At 52.5% G+C, this 18,844-nt stretch overlaps 1 protein-coding gene across 1 annotated transcript in view; it reads right to left on the bottom strand.

Moving 5' to 3' along the window:
* The window catches only part of LOC134916650 (killer cell lectin-like receptor subfamily F member 2), a 265,368-nt gene that overhangs the window by 220,088 nt on the left and 26,436 nt on the right, over nucleotides 1-18,844 (bottom strand). The window contains exons 2-3 of the mRNA XM_063920621.1: nucleotides 12,774-12,860; nucleotides 2,691-2,777 (exon numbers count right to left, since the gene is read on the bottom strand). Of these exons, the coding sequence (XP_063776691.1) occupies nucleotides 2,691-2,777; nucleotides 12,774-12,860 (174 nt within the window). The remainder of the gene's footprint in view (nucleotides 1-2,690; nucleotides 2,778-12,773; nucleotides 12,861-18,844) is intronic.

Raw genomic sequence — 18,844 nt, forward strand, 5'->3', positions numbered from 1 at the left:
GGTGTCAGGTACCTGTATCCGTGACTCTCTTGGCATAGTGGTATCACCGATAGTTACCATGCTCATGAGCTAGGGTTCGACTCCCGCAGAGGAAAAGATGTTTTGAAAAATAATTTTAAATATTTTTCTGTTACCAATTTTATGCTGGATGTACTGTATGTTATGCACCGCAAGTCTCTTTTTATTATACACTGTGACTTGTGCAGTACACATTGGCCCTCATTCCGAGTTGATCGGTCGCAAGGCGATTTTAGCAGAGTTACACACGCTAAGCCGCCGCCTACTGGGAGTGAATCTTAGCTTCTTAAAATTGCGAGCGATGTATTCGCAATATTGCGATTACAAACTACTTAGCAGTTTCAGAGTAGCATCTGACTTACTCGGCATCTGCGATCAGTTCAGTGCTTGTCGTTCCTGGTTTGACGTCACAAACACACCCAGCGTTCGCCCAGACACTCCCCCGTTTCTCCGGCCACTCCTGCGTTTTTTCCGGAAACGGTAGCATTTTTATCCACACGCCCCTAAAACGCTGTGTTTCCGCCCAGTAACACCCATTTCCTGTCAATCACACTGCGATCGCCGGAGCGAAGAAAAAGCCGTGAGTAAAAATACTAACTTCATTGTAAAAATACTTGGCGCAGTCGCAGTGCGAATATTGCGCATGCGTACTAAGCGGATTTTCACTGCGATGCGATGAAAAATACAGAGTGAATGACTCGGAATGAGGGCCATTGTTCAGCAAGCACAAAGCATCAATTTCTGCAGTGAGCTCACGCAATGCTAACATGCCTTACACATGAATGCTGGGCCCCAGGATCGCTGTATAAAGTGATCACACACTGTAACTAAGTATGAGAACACAGAAAAAGATCTGCCAGCAATACTTTATATGCATAACCTTGCATTTCGTATGCAGATGCATTCACAGTCTCACACTGAATATAGACATGCCACATATCACTCCAATCAGCAGAGTCTGCTTGTGCATCCTATTTGCACAGTGATGGGTATAAGACGCATGTATGGCAAAAAGACACCCGATGTTAGCAGAGCTGTCCTGAAATGGACAGTTCACTCTCGCCAGTTAACTCGCAGTGCATGCACAATACTGACATGCCTTGCAAATGAACATGCCTTTTGGATTTCCTTCCTACAATCAAAGCCAGCATGGGCCATTCATTTACATAGTGTAACGGCCATGCTGTGTTTGTCATTTACTAAGCAGTACACCCAGTCCATTAATCACAAGTCTCACGGGATTGGGGGTGGGGGAGGCTGCCTATTAAAGCAATAGGGAGGCCCAGGAAGAAGTACAGTAAACACATTTTCATAAAGATAACACTCTTGTAATTTAAGAAGCCACACTTGTATTGTATATCTGTGTAAAAAGTAGCAACTACAGGTTTTTTCTAATTTCCCCAAAACAAGTTCTGTCATGTTTCGTATACAGACATGCACACAGATAAACCATTCAGTTGTGAAAAAAGCTACTTTTTTGCAGAAAGAAAAATGCTGATGCACACTCTAAGCACTAATTCTTCCTTGCCCTTCATCTTTAGGGTGAGTGAGGATTCCTGTGGCTATACTATTGGCTTTTTCTGACTCAATGTATTTTTCTCCAGGTTCCTAAACTAGTGACATATTCTCCACTATGATAAATCACCTTGATGTGATTTTTTTTGAGTCTTCACTTGCATAGCAACATCAAATGGATAATGTTTCAGTGTCCGGAAATGCTTTCCGCACTATGGGGGTCATTCCGAGTTGATCGTAGCTGTGCAAAATTTAGCACAGCTACGATCAACTTTCCTGACATGCGGGGGGACGTCCAGTACGGGGCTAGTCTGCCACGCATGTCAGTCCGGCCCCCCTCACCGAAGTGCAAAGGCATCACACAGCGGCGATACCTTTGAACTTCAGGAGTAGCTCCCGGCCAGCGCAGCTTTAGCGTGCAGGCCGGGAGCTGCTCCTTGCTCCCTGGGCCGCAGCGGCTGCGTATAACATCATGCAGCCACTGTGGCCCGCCCCCAGTTCGGTCCGGCCACGCCTGCGTTGGCCAGACCACGCCTATGAAACGGTGGCTAAACGCCGCTGTTTCACCCCCTCCCGCCCATCGATCGCCTCTACCTGTCAATCAGGTAGAGGCGATCGTTATCCTGCTACGGCCTTCGGCCGTCCCGCATGCGCAGGTGCACTATGGCGCCTGCGTAGCAAGGACTTGTTCACTCTGCTGCGTTAAAACGCAGCGAGCGAATGGGTTGGAATGACCCCCACTGTGAGACAAGATGTGTGGCGCAGTGGGACCTGCGGTTGCTGTATTGCCTATTCAGATCAAATTTCAAAACATTGAGGCAATTATGGGAGCTGAGGATATTGACCTACAGTAGGACGACGAACTTTCGGCAATAAATTACTACAATGGGGTAGAACATTTACCTTACCCAAGCATTTTCAATTTCTAAAATCACCCATTTTCGCTACACACTGATGTGTATTGCACACCCTGTATACTACCCAATTTAGAAACACCCATACTGATCATAATACATGAAATCAGTATAAGGCCATTGCTTTTCCCCAGGGAGGTCAGGTCAGATATAGCATGTGACTGAGTGTTGGAGGTGTGACATGGTGAAGGGGCTTCCAGCAGCATTTACATTATAATGATGTGATGTAAGAATAGACCCCACCTTGCTGCGGCTTGTCTGAGTTTTCTTTCTTCTTTCCGGGTGTTTTTCTCACGGCAGCATATGTGATGTCATCGCTCTGTGGAGAGACTGGGATATGAGAGCAGAGGTGAGTGACGGCAGTCATAGACTCCTAGCAGTGACATCAGACACTCCCAGACATTGGGGGCAGACACCAGTGGTGCAGTGGCTTCTCCATAACGGCCCCCAAGACCCCAATCAGTTCAAGTTTTCCATATCACTTGTGGGTCTTTACACTGTGTCAGTTGGCATTACACCTGTGCCCTGCTAATACCCCTTTCACATCGCAAGGCCAGGTCCCACCCGGGGATTGGAAATGGATCCTTCATGGGTGGGACTCGGCATTGGACCCTTACACACTGCCATCTCGTCCCGGCAACATGCAGGGGTTGGGTTGTTATCATGGATCCGGCATTGGGGGCGGGTGCAGAGGCGGCACTTGGAGATGAGATCATCTATGTGCCACCTCTCCCTACGCAGTGAACGGGTCCCCTCGGGTCGCATGGATCCGGCAACCCATTCACACTGCACCTGACCCGGTATTTAACCCGGGAATAACACTGCTTTATTCCTGGGTTGAATTACCGAATCAGGAAACCCAGGAATTTGTCCATGGACCCTTTTATCTCACACAGCGACCCACGTTGACCCGTCAGTAAACCGGGTCGATACCGGGTTATTTTTGTGGTGTGAAAGGGGTATTAGTGATCTATTAAATGTGAACTGTTATGGGTCCAAGACACCAGGGTTGAGAAATACTGCAGTAGCAGAGCCAAGAAAAACCAAGGGTGGCAATGGGGGGGACATAGAGCCTGGAATAACTGATGAGGGTGGCAGTGGGGGGACATAGAGCCAGGAATAACTGATGAGGGTGGCAGTGGGGGGGGACATAGAGCCAGGAGTAACTGATGAGGGTGGCAGTGGGGGGACATAGAGCCAGGAGTAACTGATGAGGGTGGCAGTGGGGGGACATAGAGCCAGGAATAACTGATGAGGGTGGCAGTGGGGGACATAGAGCCAGGAGTAACTGATGAGGGTGGCAGTGGGGGGACATAGAGCCAGGAATAACTGATGAGGGTGGCAGTGGGGGGACATAGAGCCAGGAATAACTGATGAGGGTGGCAGTGGGGGGGACATAGAGCCAGGAGTAACTGATGAGGGTGGCAGTGGGGGGGACATAGAGCCAGGAGTAACTGATGAGGGTGGCAGTGGGGGGACATAGAGCCAGGAGTAACTGATGAGGGTGGCAGTGGGGGGACATAGAGCCAGGAATAACTGATGAGGGTGGCAGTGGGGGACATAGAGCCAGGAGTAACTGATGAGGGTGGCAGTGGGGGGACATAGAGCCAGGAATAACTGATGAGGGTGGCAGTGGGGGGGGACATAGAGCCAGGAATAACTGATGAGGGTGGCAGTGGGGGGACGTAGAGCCAGGAGTAACTGATGAGGGCGGCAGTGGGGGGACATAGAGTCAGGAGTAACTGATGAGGGTGGCAGTGGGGGTACATAGAGCCAGGAGTAACTGATGAGGGTGGCAGTGGGGGGACATAGAGCCAGGAATAAATGATGAGGGTGGCAGTGGGGGGACATAGAGCCAGGAATAACTGATGAGGGTGGAAGTGGGGGGGACATAGAGCCAGGAATAACTGATGAGGGTGGCAGTGGGGGGACGTAGAGCCAGGAGTAACTGATGAGGGTGGCAGTGGGGGGACATAGAGTCAGGAGTAACTGATGAGGGTGGCAATGGGGGGACATAGAGCCAGGAGTAACTGATGAGGGTGGCAGTGGGGGACATAGAGCCAGGAGTAACTGATGAGGGTGGCAGTGGTGGGGCATAGAGCCAGGAGTAACTGATGAGGGTGGCAGCGGGGGAACATAGAGCCAGGAGTAACTGATGAGGGTGGCAGTGGAAGACATAGAGCCAGGAGTAACTGATGAGGGTGGCAGTGGGGGAACATAGAGCCAGGAGTAACTGATGAGGGTGGCAGTGGGGGGGACATAGAGCCAGGAGTAACTGATGAGGGTGGCAGTGGGGGGGACATAGAGCCAGGAGTAACTGATGAGGGTGGCAGTGGGGGGACATAGAGCCAGGAGTAACTGATGAGGGGGGCAGTGGTGGGGCATAGAGCCAGGAGTAACTGATGAGGGTGGCAGTGGGGGGACATAGAGCCAGGAATAACTGATGAGGGTGGCAGTGGGGGGACATAGAGCCAGGAGTAACTGATGAGGGTGGCAGTGGGGGGACATAGAGCCAGGAGTAACTGATGAGTGTGGCAGTGGGGGAACATAGAGCCAGGAGTAACTGATGAGGGTGGCAGTGGAAGACATAGAGCCAGGAGTTACTGATGAGGGTGGCAGTGGAAGACATAGAGACAGGAGTAACTGATGAGGGTGGCAGTGGGGGAACATAGAGCCAGGAGTAACTGATGAGGGTGGCAGTGGAAGACATAGAGCCAGGAATAACTGATGAGGGTGGCAGTGGGGGGACGTAGAGCCAGGAATAACTGATGAGGGTGGCAGTGGGGGGACATAGAGCCAGGAGTAACTGATGAGGGTGGCAGCGGGGGGGGGGGGGCATAGAGCCAGGAGTAACTGATGAGGGTGGCAGCGGGGGAACATAGAGCCAGGATTAACTGATGAGGGTGGCAGTGGAAGACATAGAGCCAGGAGTAACTGATGAGGGTGGCAATGGGGGGGACATAGAGCCAGGAGTAACTGATGAGGGTGGCAGTGGGGGGGCATAGAGCCAGGAGTAACTGATGAGGGTGGCAGCGGGGGAACATAGAGCCAGGAGTAACTGATGAGGGTGGCAGTGGAAGACATAGAGCCAGGAGTAACTGATGAGGATGGCAATGGGGGGGACATAGAGCCAGGAGTAACTGATGAGGGTGGCAGTGGGGGGGCATAGAGCCAGGAGTAACTGATGAGGGTGGCAGCGGGGGAACATAGAGCCAGGAGTAACTGATGAGGGTGGCAGTGGGGGGACATAGAGCCAGGAATAACTGATGAGGGTGGCAGCGGGGTACATAGAGCCAGGAATAACTGATGAGGGTGGCAGTGGGGGGACATAGAGCCAGGAGTAACTGATGAGGGTGGCAGCGGGGTACATAGAGCCAGGAGTAACTGATGAGGGTGGCAGTGGGGGGACATAGAGCCAGGAGTAACTGATGAGGGTGGCAGTGGGGGGACATAGAGCCAGGAGTAACTGATGAGGGTGGCAGTGGGGGGACGTAGAGCCAGGAGTAACTGATGAGGGTGGCAGTGGGGGGACGTAGAGCCAGGAGTAACTGATGAGGGTGGCAGTGGGGGGGACATAGAGCCAGGAATAACTGATGAGGGTGGCAGTGGGGGGGCATAGAGCCAGGAGTAACTGATGAGGGTGGCAGCGGGGGAACATAGAGCCAGGAGTAACTGATGAGGGTGGCAGTGGAAGACATAGAGCCAGGAGTAACTGATGAGGGTGGCAGTGGGGGGACATAGAGCCAGGAGTAACTGATGAGGGTGACAGTGGGGGAGGGGGGGGGGGCACAGAGCCAGGAATAACCGATGAGGGTGGCAGTGGAGAGGGGGGGCACAGAGCCAGGAATAACTGATGAGGGTGGCAGTGTGTGTGTGTGTCTGGGGGGGGGGGGCACAGAGCCAGGAATAACAGATGAGGGTGGCATGGGGGGGGCACAGAGCCAGGAATAACCGATGAGGGTGGCATTGGGGGGGGGGGCACAGAGCCAGGAATAACTGATGAGGGTGGCAGTGGAGGGCACAGAGCCAGGAATGACTGATGAGGGTGGCAATGGGGAGGCTCAGAGCCAGGAAAAACCGATGAGGGTGGCAGTGGGGGGGGGGGGGGGGGCACAGAGCCAGGAATAACTGATGAGGGTGACGGGAGGGTGGGGGCACAGAGCCAGTAAGAACTGATGAGGGTGGCAGTGGGGGGGCACAGGGCCAGGAATAACCGATGAGGGTGTTAGTGGAAGGGGGGCACAGAGCCAGGAATAACTGATGAGGGTGGCGGGGGGTACAGAGCCAGGAATAACTGATGAGTGTGGCAGTGGGGGGGGGGGGGGGCACAGAGCCAGGAATAACCGATGAGGGTGGCAGTGGGGGGGGGGGGCACAGAGCCTGGAATAACTGATGAGGGTGGCAGTGGATGGGGGGCACAGAGCCAGGAATAACTGATGAGGGTGGCGGGGGGGGACAGAGCCAGGAATAACTGATGAGTGTGGCAGTGGGGGGGGGGCACAGAGCCAGGAATAACCGATGAGGGTGGCAGTGTGGGGGGGGGGCACAGAGCCAGGAATAACTGATGAGGGTGGCAGTGGGGGGGGGGGGGGCACAGGGCCAGGAATAACTGATGGGGTGGCAGTGGCGGGGCACAGAGCCAGGAATAACTGATGAGGGTGGCAGTGAAGGGCACAGAGCAAGGAGTAACTGATGAGGGTGGCAGTGGGGGAGGGGGCACAGAGCCAGGAATAACTGATGAGGGTGGCAGTGGGGGGCACAGAGCCAGGAATAACTGATGAGGGTGGCAGTGTGTGTGTGTGTGTGTTTGTGTGGGGGGAATAGCACAGTGCCAGGAATAGCTGATGAGGGTGGTAGTGCGGGGGGCACAGAGCCAGGAATAACTGATGAGGGTGGCAGTGAAGGGCACAGAGCCAGGAATAACCGATGAGGGTGGCAGTAGGTGGCACAGAGCCAGGAATAACTGATGAGGGTGGCAGTGGGGGGGAGCACAGCGCCAGGAATAACTGATGAGGGTGGCAGTGTGTGTGTGTGTGTGTGGGGGGGGGGGGGGGAATAGCACAGTGCCAGGAATAACTGATGAGGGTGGCAGTGGGGGGGGGGGGCACAGAGCCAGGAATAACCGATGAGGGTGGCAGTGGGGGGGCACAGAGCCAGGAATAACTGATGAGGGTGGCAGTGGGCGGCACAGAGCCAGGAATAACTGATGAGGGTGGCAGTGGGGGGCACAGAGCCAGGAATAACTGATGAGGGTGGCACTGGGGGGGGGCACAGAGCCAGGAATAACTGATAAGGGTGGCACTGGGGGGGCACAGTGCCAGGAATAACTGATGAGGGTGGCAGTGGGGGGCACAGAGACAGGAATAACTGATAAGGGTGGCACTGAGGTGGGGGCACAGAGCCAGGAATAACTGATAAGGGTGGCAGTGGGGGGGGGGGGGGGGGGACAGTGCCAGGAATAACTGATGGGGTGGCAGTGGGAGGGCACAGAGTCAGGAATAACGGATGGGGTTGGCAGTGGGGGGGTCACAGAGCCAGGAATAACTGATGAGGGTGGCAGTGTGTGTGTGTGTGTGTGTGTGGGGGGGGGGGAATAGCACAGTGCCAGGAATAGCTGATGAGGGTGGTAGTGCGGGGGGCACAGAGCCAGGAATAACTGATGAGGGTGGCAGTGTGTGTGTGTGTGTGTGGGGGGGGGGGGAATAGCACAGTGCCAGGAATAGCTGATGAGGGTGGTAGTGCGGGGGGCACAGAGCCAGGAATAACTGATGAGGGTGGCAGTGAAGGGCACAGAGCCAAGAATAACCGATGAGGGGGGCAGTAGGTGGCACAGAGCCAGGAATAACTGATGAGGGTGGCAGTGGGGGGGGGGGGGGGGCACAGTGCCAGGAATGACTGATGGGGTGGCAGTGGAGGGCACAGAGCCAGGAATAACTGATGAGGGTGGCAGTGGGGGGGAGCACAGCGCCAGGAATAACTGATGAGGGTGGCAGTGTGTGTGTGTGTGTGGGGGGGGATAGCACAGTGCCAGGAATAACTGATGAGGGTGGCAGTGGGGGGCACAGAGCCAGGAATAACTGATGAGGGCGGCAGTGGGGGGCATAGAGCCAGGAATAACTGATGAGGGTGGGACTGGGGGGGGGGGCACAGAGCCAGGAATAACTGATGAGGGTGGCACTGGGGTGGGGGGCACAGAGCCAGGAATAACTGATAAGGGTGGCACTGGGGGGGCACAGTGCCAAGAATAACTGATGAGGGTGGCAGTGGGGGGCACAGAGACAGGAATAACTGATAAGGGTGGCACTGAGGTGGGGGCACAGAGCCAGGAATAACTGATAAGGGTGGCAGTGTGTGGGGGGGGGGGGGACAGTGCCAGGAATAACTGATGGGGTGGCAGTGGGAGGGCACAGAGCCAGGAATAACGGATGGGGTTGGCAGTGGGGGGGGGGGGGGGGGTCACAGAGCCAGGAATAACTGATGAGGGTGGCAGTGTGTGTGTGTGTGTGTGTGTGTGTGGGGGGGGAGATAGCACAGTGCCAGGAATAGCTGATGAGGGTGGTAGTGCGGGGGGCACAGAGCCAGGAATAACTGATGAGGGTGGCAGTGAAGGGCACAGAGCCAGGAATTACCGATGAGGGTGGCAGTAGGTGGCACAGAGCCAGGAATAACTGATGAGGGTGGCAGTGGGGGGGGGGGGCACAGTGCCAGGAATGACTGATGGGGTGGCAGTGGAGGGCACAGAGCCAGGAATAACCGATGAGGGTGGCAGTGGGGGCACAGAGCCAGGAATAACTGATGAGGGTGGCAGTGGGGGGCACAGAGCCAGGAATAACTGATGAGGGTGGCAGTGGTGGGCACAGAGCCAGGAATAACTGATGAGGGTGGCACTGGGGGGGGGGGGGGGCACAGAGCCAGGAATAACTGATAAGGGTGGCACTGGGGGGGCACAGAGGCAGGAATAACTGATGAGGGTGGCAGTGGGGAGGCACAGTGCCAGGAATAACTGATGAAAGTGGCAGTGGGGGGGGGGGGGGAGGGGGCACAGTGCCAGAAATGATTGATGAGGTGGCAGTGGAGGGCACAGAGCCAGGAATAACTGATGAGGGTGGCAGTGGGGGGGAGCACAGCGCCAGGAATAGCTGATGAGGGTGGCAGTGTGTGTGTGTGTGTGTGTGTGGGGGGGGGGGAAGGGGGAATAGCACAGTGCCAGGAATAACTGATGAGGGTGGCAGTGGAGGGCACAGAGCCAGGAATAACCGATGAGGGTGGCAGTGGGGGCACAGAGCCAGGAATAACTGATGAGGGTGGCAGTGGGGGGCACAGAGCCAGGAATAACTGATGAGGGTGGCAGTAGGGGGCACAGAGCCAGGAATAACTGATGAGGGTGGCACTGGGGGGGGGCACAGAGCCAGGAATAACTGATAAGGGTGGCACTGGGGGGGCACAGAGGCAGGAATAACTGATGAGGGTGGCAGTGGGGAGGCACAGTGCCAGGAATAACTGATGAAAGTGGCAGTGGGGGGGCACAGAGCCAGTAATAACTGATGAGGGTGGCAGTGGGGGGGAGGGCACAGTGCCAGGAATAACTGATGGGGTGGCAGTGGGTGGCACAGAGCCAGGAATAACTGATGAGGGTGGCAGTGGGGGGCACAGAGCCAGGAATAACCGATGAGGGTGGCCGTAGGGGGCACAGAGCCAGGAATAACTGATGAGGGTGGTAGTGCGGGGGGCACAGAGCCAGGAATAACTGATGAGGGTGGCAGTGGAGGGCACAGAGCCAGGAATAACCGATGAGGGTGGCAGTGGGGGCACAGAGCCAGGAATAACTGATGAGGGTGACAGTGGGGGGCACAGAGCCAGGAATAACTAATGAGGGTGGCAGTAGGGGGCACAGAGCCAGGAATATCTGATGAGGGTGGCACTGGGGGGGGAGGCACAGAGCCAGGAATAACTGATAAGGGTGGCACTGGGGGGGCACAGAGGCAGGAATAACTGATGAGGGTGGCAGTGGGGAGGCACAGTGCCAGGAATAACTGATGAAAGTGGCAGTGGGGGGGCACAGAGCCAGTAATAACTGATGAGGGTGGCAGTGGGGGGGGGGGGGGCACAGTGCCAGGAATAACTGATGGGGTGGCAGTGGGTGGCACAGAGCCAGGAATAACTGATGAGGGTGGCAGTGGGGGGCACAGAGCCAGGAATAACCGATGAGGGTGGCCGTAGGGGGCACAGAGCCAGGAATAACTGATGAGGGTGGTAGTGCGGGGGGCACAGAGCCAGGAATAACTGATGGGGTGGCAGTGTGTGTGTTTGTGTGGAGGGGGGCACCATAATATTTTGCAGCAGTGCGACACTGGAGGAAGCATGTGAACAAAATTTTGCAGCCTGGCTACTCCTTGGTTGACTCTGGCCCACAGACAGAATAGATTTAGGGGTCATTCCGAGTTCATCGCTCGCTAGCAGACGTGCAAACGCATATTCGCCGCCCACGGGGGAGTGTATTTTCGCTTTGCAGGAGTGTGAACGCCTGTGCAGCAGAGCGCCTGCAAACATATTTTGTGCAAAACAAGGCCAGCCCTGTAGTTACTTATCCTGTACGATGATTGCTGCGACAAGTGACACGGTAATGACGTCAGATACCCGCCCAGCAAACACCCGGCCACGCCTGCGTTTTTCCATACACTTTTTTTGCTCCACTACAGAATAGTGTATGTACACACTTGTGTCTTATTTCCCCCCCACATATCGGCAGGTATTACCTGGTGGTAGGTGCGCTTACCTGCGGCAGCATCCGGGTGGGAGGAGTCTGGCTGCACACAGGAGGCCATGAAATGGATATAAGATCTCACACGTGCGTGGAGCTGGCTGGAAGGTGAGACTCAGTGCATCAGCACCAGGCTGATATGCTAAGGGGTCTGGCAGGGATGGATGGAGCAGGGAGTTCTCCTTCCCGAACAGCAGCGGCTGAGATGTTACCATATCGCATTGGTATTGCTTTATAAGAGGTGAAGCGAGAAGATCTAGGTGGCCCCATAAGTTCTTCTCCGCTCTGTCTCTCTGTTCTGCTTTCTCTGCTACTCTCATGGGTCTATTTCTCTCTGCGGGCAGCACAGAGATACAGACGGTGGCACCGTGGCAGTACTGGCTGGTACAGGTAGGTGGCGTCACCACTACTGGCGCAGTATCACAGTGAGATTGTAGCCTGTTCCCCCACCGTTCTGCAGACCTCTTTCTGCTGGAAGTGTTATTCCATAAAGAGGGGACACTGGGCTCCGGAGAGGGTAGAAAACACATTCACTCCCTAGAGAAGTTATAGATAGAGGCCGGATACAGCGTCGTGTGGCCGGGAGCCCAACACTTTGCCCAGGTGATGGGGCTTCCAGCAGCAATTACATTATACAGTCATTGGGGGTAAGTCCAAGTTGATCGCAGCAGGAAATTTTTTAGCAGTTGGGCAAAACCATGGGGGTCATTCCGAGTTGTTCGCACGCAAGTTACTTTTAGCAGATTTACTCACGCTAAGCCGCCGCCTACTGGGAGTGAATCTTAGCTTCTTAAAATTGCGAACGACGTATTCGCAATATTGCGATTACACCTCTCTTAGCAGTTTCTGAGTAGCTCCAGACTTACTCGGCATCTGCGATCAGTTCAGTGCTTGTCGTTCCTGGTTTGACGTCACAAACACACCCAGCGTTCGCCCAGACACTCCCCCGTTTCTCCGGCCACTCCTGCGTTTTTCCCAGAAACTGTAGCGTTTTTTCACACACTCCCATAAAACGGCCAGTTTCCGCCCAGTAACACCCACTTCCTGTCAATCACATTACGATCACCAGAACGATGAAAAAGCCGTGAGTAAAATACCTAACTGCATAGCAAATTTACTTGTCGCAGTCACAGTGCGGACATTGCGTATGCGCACTAAGCGGAAAATCGCTGCGATGCGAAGAAAACTACAGAGCGAACAACTCGGAATGACCACCCATGTGCACTGCAGGGGAGGCAGATGTAACATGTGCAGAGAGAGTTAGATTTGGGTGGGGTGTGACAGATGTAACATGTGCACTGCAGGGGAGGCAGATATAACATGTGCAGAGAGAGATAGATTTGGGTGTGGTGAGTTCAATCTGCAATCTAAATTGCAGTGTAAAAATAAAGCAGCCAGTATTTACCCTGCACAGAAACAAAATAACCCACCCAAATCTCTCTATCTCTGCACATGTTACATCTGCCCCCCCTGCAGTGCACATGGTTTTGCCCAACTGCTAAAAAATTTCCTGCTGCGATCAACTTGGAATTACCCCTATTGTGTGATGTAAGAATAGGCCGCACCTTGCTGGATCTTTCCAGGTTTCTTCTTTCCTGGTGTATTCCTGACGGCGGCATATGTGACTGTGATGTCATCACTCTGCGGAGAGACTGGGAGAAGAGCGCGGAGGTGAGTGTCAGCAGTTACAGTATATACCTCTAGCGGAGGCATCAGACGTGGCGACTCTCTGAGTGTACTGATAGCTCCGTAATATAACAATATTGTGCTGATTGCACCCAGTATCTGTGACACCCTGTAGGTCGGGTGTGGATCATCAATTCGACAGTGTCTAGGTCGACAATGTTTAGGTCGACCACTACAGGTCGACAGTCACTAGGTCGACAGGGTTGAAAGGTCAACAGGGTTTATATGTTGACATGTGCTAGGTCGACAGATCAAAAGGTCGACATGAGGGGTTTTTTTTGTGTCGTTTTCTTCGTAGAGTGACCGGTAAGCCCAATTAGTGCACCGTGTCCCCTCGCATGGCTCACTTTGCTCACCATGCTTCGGGCAGATTACCGTTCCAATCGTAGTCCACGTGGATCATTAAGTACGAAAAAGTAAAAAATAAGAAAAAAATAAGAAAAACTCATGTCGACCTTTTGACCTGTTGCCCTAGCACATGTTGACCTAGAAACCCTGTCGACCTTCCAACCCTGTCAACCTAGTGACTGTCGACCTAAACATTGTCGACCTAGACAGTGTCGATCTTCAGACCGGATCCCCTGTAGGTCACCCGTAGCAGCCTTGGCCCATAGATTGGAATGTACTCACTGCTGTTTTGTCTTCAGGAGAAACTCTAAACCTTAAAACGTCTGAGGGGTGTCCAGCGCACACACCATATAACGGACACATTCACAAATACACAATAATATAAGTAGAGGCTCGGAGACATGGATTTGGCAGCATACATTTTTATCTATTTATTTAAAACATATTAATAATATTTTAATACATTAACGTAAACTAAAGTTTTATGCCTATAGACAACCCCCTCCAATAATGCGCTAACAAACTACCGACATGCGATTCCGACTGATATCTTCCAGTGTGCACACAAACCAAAAAATACCCAAACAGTTACCAACAATAGGTATCCGCTCAACCTTCTAACGAGACCACCCACCAGTCGGGCGATGACGCAGCCCCCGCCAGGGAGATCTACTGACAAACAAGTCAATGAAGGTGAGCGCACCTAAAACCGTAACCAAACCTCCACATTTCAATAGGATGTCTTTTGTTGAGCAGAACCAGAACCATAAAAGAAATACAAAAGGGATTTTTCCCACGCACTCTGCTGGCTGTTAGTAAGAAGAACTATATAATAATAGGAAATTTAGAGCTCTTCGTTACATATGTTTTGCAAAAGATATGATAAGCCTCCAGGCCACTTCACGGCTGCTCTTATTACAAAAATAAGGGTGTTAATAAAATACTCAAAACATATGTAACGAAGAGCTCTAAGTTCAGAGAGGCATAGATGGAGCCAGCATTAGGAGGGCATGCTGGGTCCTGTGGTGCCATTTGGAGGATACAGGGGTGCCTCCAGGTAAACTTGCTCTCAATCTTGATATGTTCTGTATGTGCCATTATCATGTGGCCATACATTAAGCAATTGTATGACCCATAGTGATTATTATTATTATTATTATTATTATTATGCTGTGTATGGGTTTGGGGAGTGGTACCCCCCAGGTCTGGTGGGACTGGGCCACCTTGGGGTAGCACACCATATTATTTATTTAGCACTTATGTAACACTCCTATTTTTTCACTAATATTACTCTTTTGAGTATTTTATTAACACCCTTATTTTTGTAGCACTTTCTAACCCATAGCTTCTGCTTCTTTCTTAACACATATTAACACTTTAGTATTTCAATGGTGTGCTGCCGTGGGGTGGTCGGGCCTGAGACGACTTTGTGGGGTCCAAGCCCTGGACCTATGCTTAGTTAGGGACCTCCAGTAATAGAGCAGCCGTGAAGTGGCCTGGAGGCTTATCATATCTTTTGCAAAACATATGTAACGAAGAGCTCTAAATTTCCTATTATTACATAGTATATAGTTCTTCTTACTAACAGCCAGCAGAGTGCGTGGGAAAAATCCCTTTTGTATTTGTTGTCTAGAGTAACCCCCTCCCGCAGCACCTGGGGATTGTTACCAGCTTGATTAGAGCAGTTTTCCACTATTTATTCCAGAACCATAAAAGTCCAACCTTTCAAGGCCTTCTGGTTATAAATCTCTTGCTAAGGTTGGGAAGACTTTTCAACTTGAAGAAAAACAAAATACCTGCTGAGTTTCTTGAAGCTACCACTCTGGATTGGCCAGAGACATAGAGATGGCAAATAAAAGAAAGCATCAATTGATGCCTGCTCTTACTTACGTGCCTTCCATTAAAATTCTCCAATAAAGTGGTCCAAATGGACAGGTCTTGTTTCATTCCAGAAGTCAAACATATAAAACGGTGCGGTTGCTCCAGCTGTTGCCCTTTCCAGTTTCCATCAAAAACTCTGCCCATGGGGCTATCCCTGTAGGCAAAGTACAAGAGCCCCAAGAGTGATTGGGACTGGTGAAGAGTAATTTTATGAACCACAATAGCGTTGCACAATTTAGCCACATTGTCCTGAAGAAGCCTTCGTCATGAGCGACAGGTACTCAGTAGTGAAAAACACAGCCGGCATGAAAAATAACAAAAAGGCTGATTGCTCTGGGCCAGCAGGTTCCGCAATAAGGACGCCAATAACATAGTGTGCTATCTTGTGACCCCCTTAAGACGTTTCTACGCACCACTGAAAAAAAGTGCTATATTTTTAAAAAAAGGCACAGGAAATGGAACAACTCGTAGACAAGCACGTCACTTAAATATTCGCTCCCAAACCCATGTACCGGAATGAATCCAGGTAAAAGAGAGTAAGCTAATTCAACATCGATCTTAGCCATGAGGGCACGAGGACCGTAACCTCTCACCAAAGTCATAGCATCGTCAAAAAACTGATACACCACCGAACAGCATTCCGGAGGTATAGCATCAATCACAGAAGACCCCGATGGATAAGATAGATGCTGAATGACACTAAATTTGCCAGTTGGCTTCTTAAGAAGAACACCCAAGGGGAAAACAATCACATACCCCAAGGGTTATCAGTCAAAGGGCCCTGCCAGGCTCACCTTGGGCACATCAAGCAAATCCTGTGCCAATCGTAGGTTTCTATGCAAACCGACACGTACCTCCCCCATAACAGGCAACTTAAAACCAAACTCAAACCCTGAGCACAAGAACCGTATATCTGCAGCATTTGGATACCATCTAAACCACATTGCCATGGCATACAAATGCACCAGCGATGACAACTTACTTAGCACCACTGGTCCCCGCTGCCCTGGCAGCCGAGCACAGCTGGGGATGGGATGAGCTCCACTGCAACACAAGTAGCGCTGACCCCAAGTACAGGTCAAATTATTAAAAGCAAAACAATTGCCCTTACGCAGTGGAGCAGCTAGACACCAACATAGTCCCTCATAAAAGGTGGTGTAATGTGTGACAGGGGCTCTACCTGGTGTAATGTGTAACGGGCTGTACCTGGTGTAATGTGTGACAGGGCCTCTGCCTGGTGTAATGTGTGACAGGGCCTCTGCCTGGTGTAATGTGTGACAGGGGCTTTACTTGGTGTAATGTGTGACAGGGGCTTTACCTGGTGTAATGTGTGACAGGGGCTCTACCTGGTGTAATGTGTGACCGGGGCTGTACCTGGTGTAATGTGTGACAGGGTCTCTACCTGGCGTAATGTGTGACAGGGGCTCTACCTGGTGTAATGTGTGACCGGGGCTGTACCTGGTGTAATGTGTGACAGGGCCTCTGCCTGGTGTAATGTGTGACAGGGGCTTTACCTGGTGTAATGTGTGACAGGGCCTCTGCCTGGTGTAATGTGTGACAGGGGCTCTACCTGGTGTAATGTGTGACAGGGGCTGTACCTGGTGTAAAGTGTGACAGGGCCTCTGCCTGGTGTAATGTGTGACAGGGGCTGTACCTGGTGTAATGTGTGACAGGGGCTGTACCTGGTGTAATGTGTGACAGAGGCTCTACCTGGCGTAATGTGTGACAGGGGCTCTACCTGGTGTAATGTGTGACAGAGGGTCTACCTGGTGTAATGTGTGACAGGGTCTGTACCTGGTGTAATGTGTGACAGAGGCTGTACCTGGTGTAATGTGTGACAGGGGCTGTACCTGGTGTAATGTGTGACAGGGTCTCTACCTGGCGTAATGTGTGACAGGGGCTCTACCTGGTGTAATGTGTGACCGAGGCTGTACCTGGTGTAATGTGTGACAGGGGCTCTACCTGGTGTAATGTGTGACAGGGGCTCTACCTGGTGTAATTTGTGACAGGGGCTCTGCCTGGTGTAATGTGTGACAGGGCCTCTGCCTGGTGTAATGTGTGACAGGGTCTCTACCTGGCGTAATGTGTGACAGGGGCTGTACCTGGTGTAATGTGTGACAGGGGCTGTACCTGGTGTAATGTGTGACCGGGGCTGTACCTGGTGTAATGTGTGACAGGGTCTCTACCTGGCGTAAAGTGTGACAGGGGCTCTACCTGGTGTAATGTGTGACAGGGGCTCTACCTGGTGTAATGTGTGACAGGGGCTGTACTGTACCTGGTGTAATGTGTGACAGGGGCTGTACCTGGTGTAATGTGTGACAGGGGCTCTACCTGGTGTAATGTGTGACAGGGGCTGTACCTGGTGCAATGTGTGACAGGGGCTCTACCTGGTGTAATGTGTGACAGGGCCTCTGCCTGGTGTAATGTGTGACAGGGGCTTTACCTGGTGTAATTTGTGACAGGGGCTCTGCCTGGTGTAATGTGTGACAGGGCCTCTGCCTGGTGTAATGTGTGACAGGGTCTCTACCTGGCGTAATGTGTGACAGGGGCTCTACCTGGTGTAATGTGTGACCGGGGCTGTACCTGGTGTAATGTGTGACAGGGTCTCTACCTGGCGTAATGTGTGACAGGGGCTCTGCCTGGTGTAATGTGTGACAGGGGCTGTACCTGGTGTAATGTGTGACAGGGGCTGTACCTGGTGTAATGTGTGACAGGGACTGTACCTGGTGTAATGTGTGACAGGGCCTCTGCCTGGTGTAATGTGTGACAGGGGATCTACCTGGTGTAATGTGTGACAGAGGCTCTACCTGGTGTAATGTGTGACAGGGGCTCTACCTGGTGTAATGTGTGACAGGGGCTCTACCTGGTGTAATGTGTGACAGGGGATCTACCTGGTGTAATGTGTGACAGAGGCTCTACCTGGTGTAATGTGTGACAGGGGCTCTACCTGGTGTAATGTGTGACAGGGGCTCTACCTGGCGTAATGTGTGACAGAGGCTCTACCTGGTGTAATGTGTGACAGGGGCTCTACCTGGTGTAATGTGTGACAGGGGCTCTACCTGGCGTAATGTGTGACAGGGGCTCTACCTGGCGTAATGTGTGACAGAGGCTCTACCTGGTGTAATGTGTGACAGGGGCTCTACCTGGCGTAATGTGTGACAGGGGCTCTACCTGGCGTAATGTGTGACAGAGGCTCTACCTGGTGTAATGTGTGACAGGGGCTCTACCTGGCGTAATGTGTGACAGGGGCTCTACCTGGCGTAATGTGTGACAGAGGCTCTACCTGGTGTAATGTGTGACAGGGGCTCTACCTGGTGTAATGTGTGACAGGGGCTCTACCTGGCGTAATGTGTGACAGAGGCTCTGCCTGGTGTAATATGTAAAAGCAAAACAATTGCCCTTACGCAGTGGAGCAGCTAGACACCAACATAGTCCCTCATAAAAGGTGGTGTAATTGGCTGACAGCCAGGGACACTGTGGGTGAGGTAAGGCAAAGGAGAGACACGCGCTGCGCTCTCCTCCCCTCAGCATCAGAGACGGGAATTGACGACAGCAGAGGGTTCCGGTATGAATGGTCGACCATGTTATGGTCGACAGTCATTAGGTCAACCACTATTGGTCGACATTGACATGGTCGACATGGACACATGGTCGACACATTAAAATGGTCGACACATGAAAGGTTGACCCATGAAAAGGTCGACATGAGTTTTTAAACTTT

Source organism: Pseudophryne corroboree, chromosome 1, assembly GCF_028390025.1.
Source record: "Pseudophryne corroboree isolate aPseCor3 chromosome 1, aPseCor3.hap2, whole genome shotgun sequence".
Taxonomy (NCBI): domain Eukaryota; kingdom Metazoa; phylum Chordata; class Amphibia; order Anura; family Myobatrachidae; genus Pseudophryne; species Pseudophryne corroboree.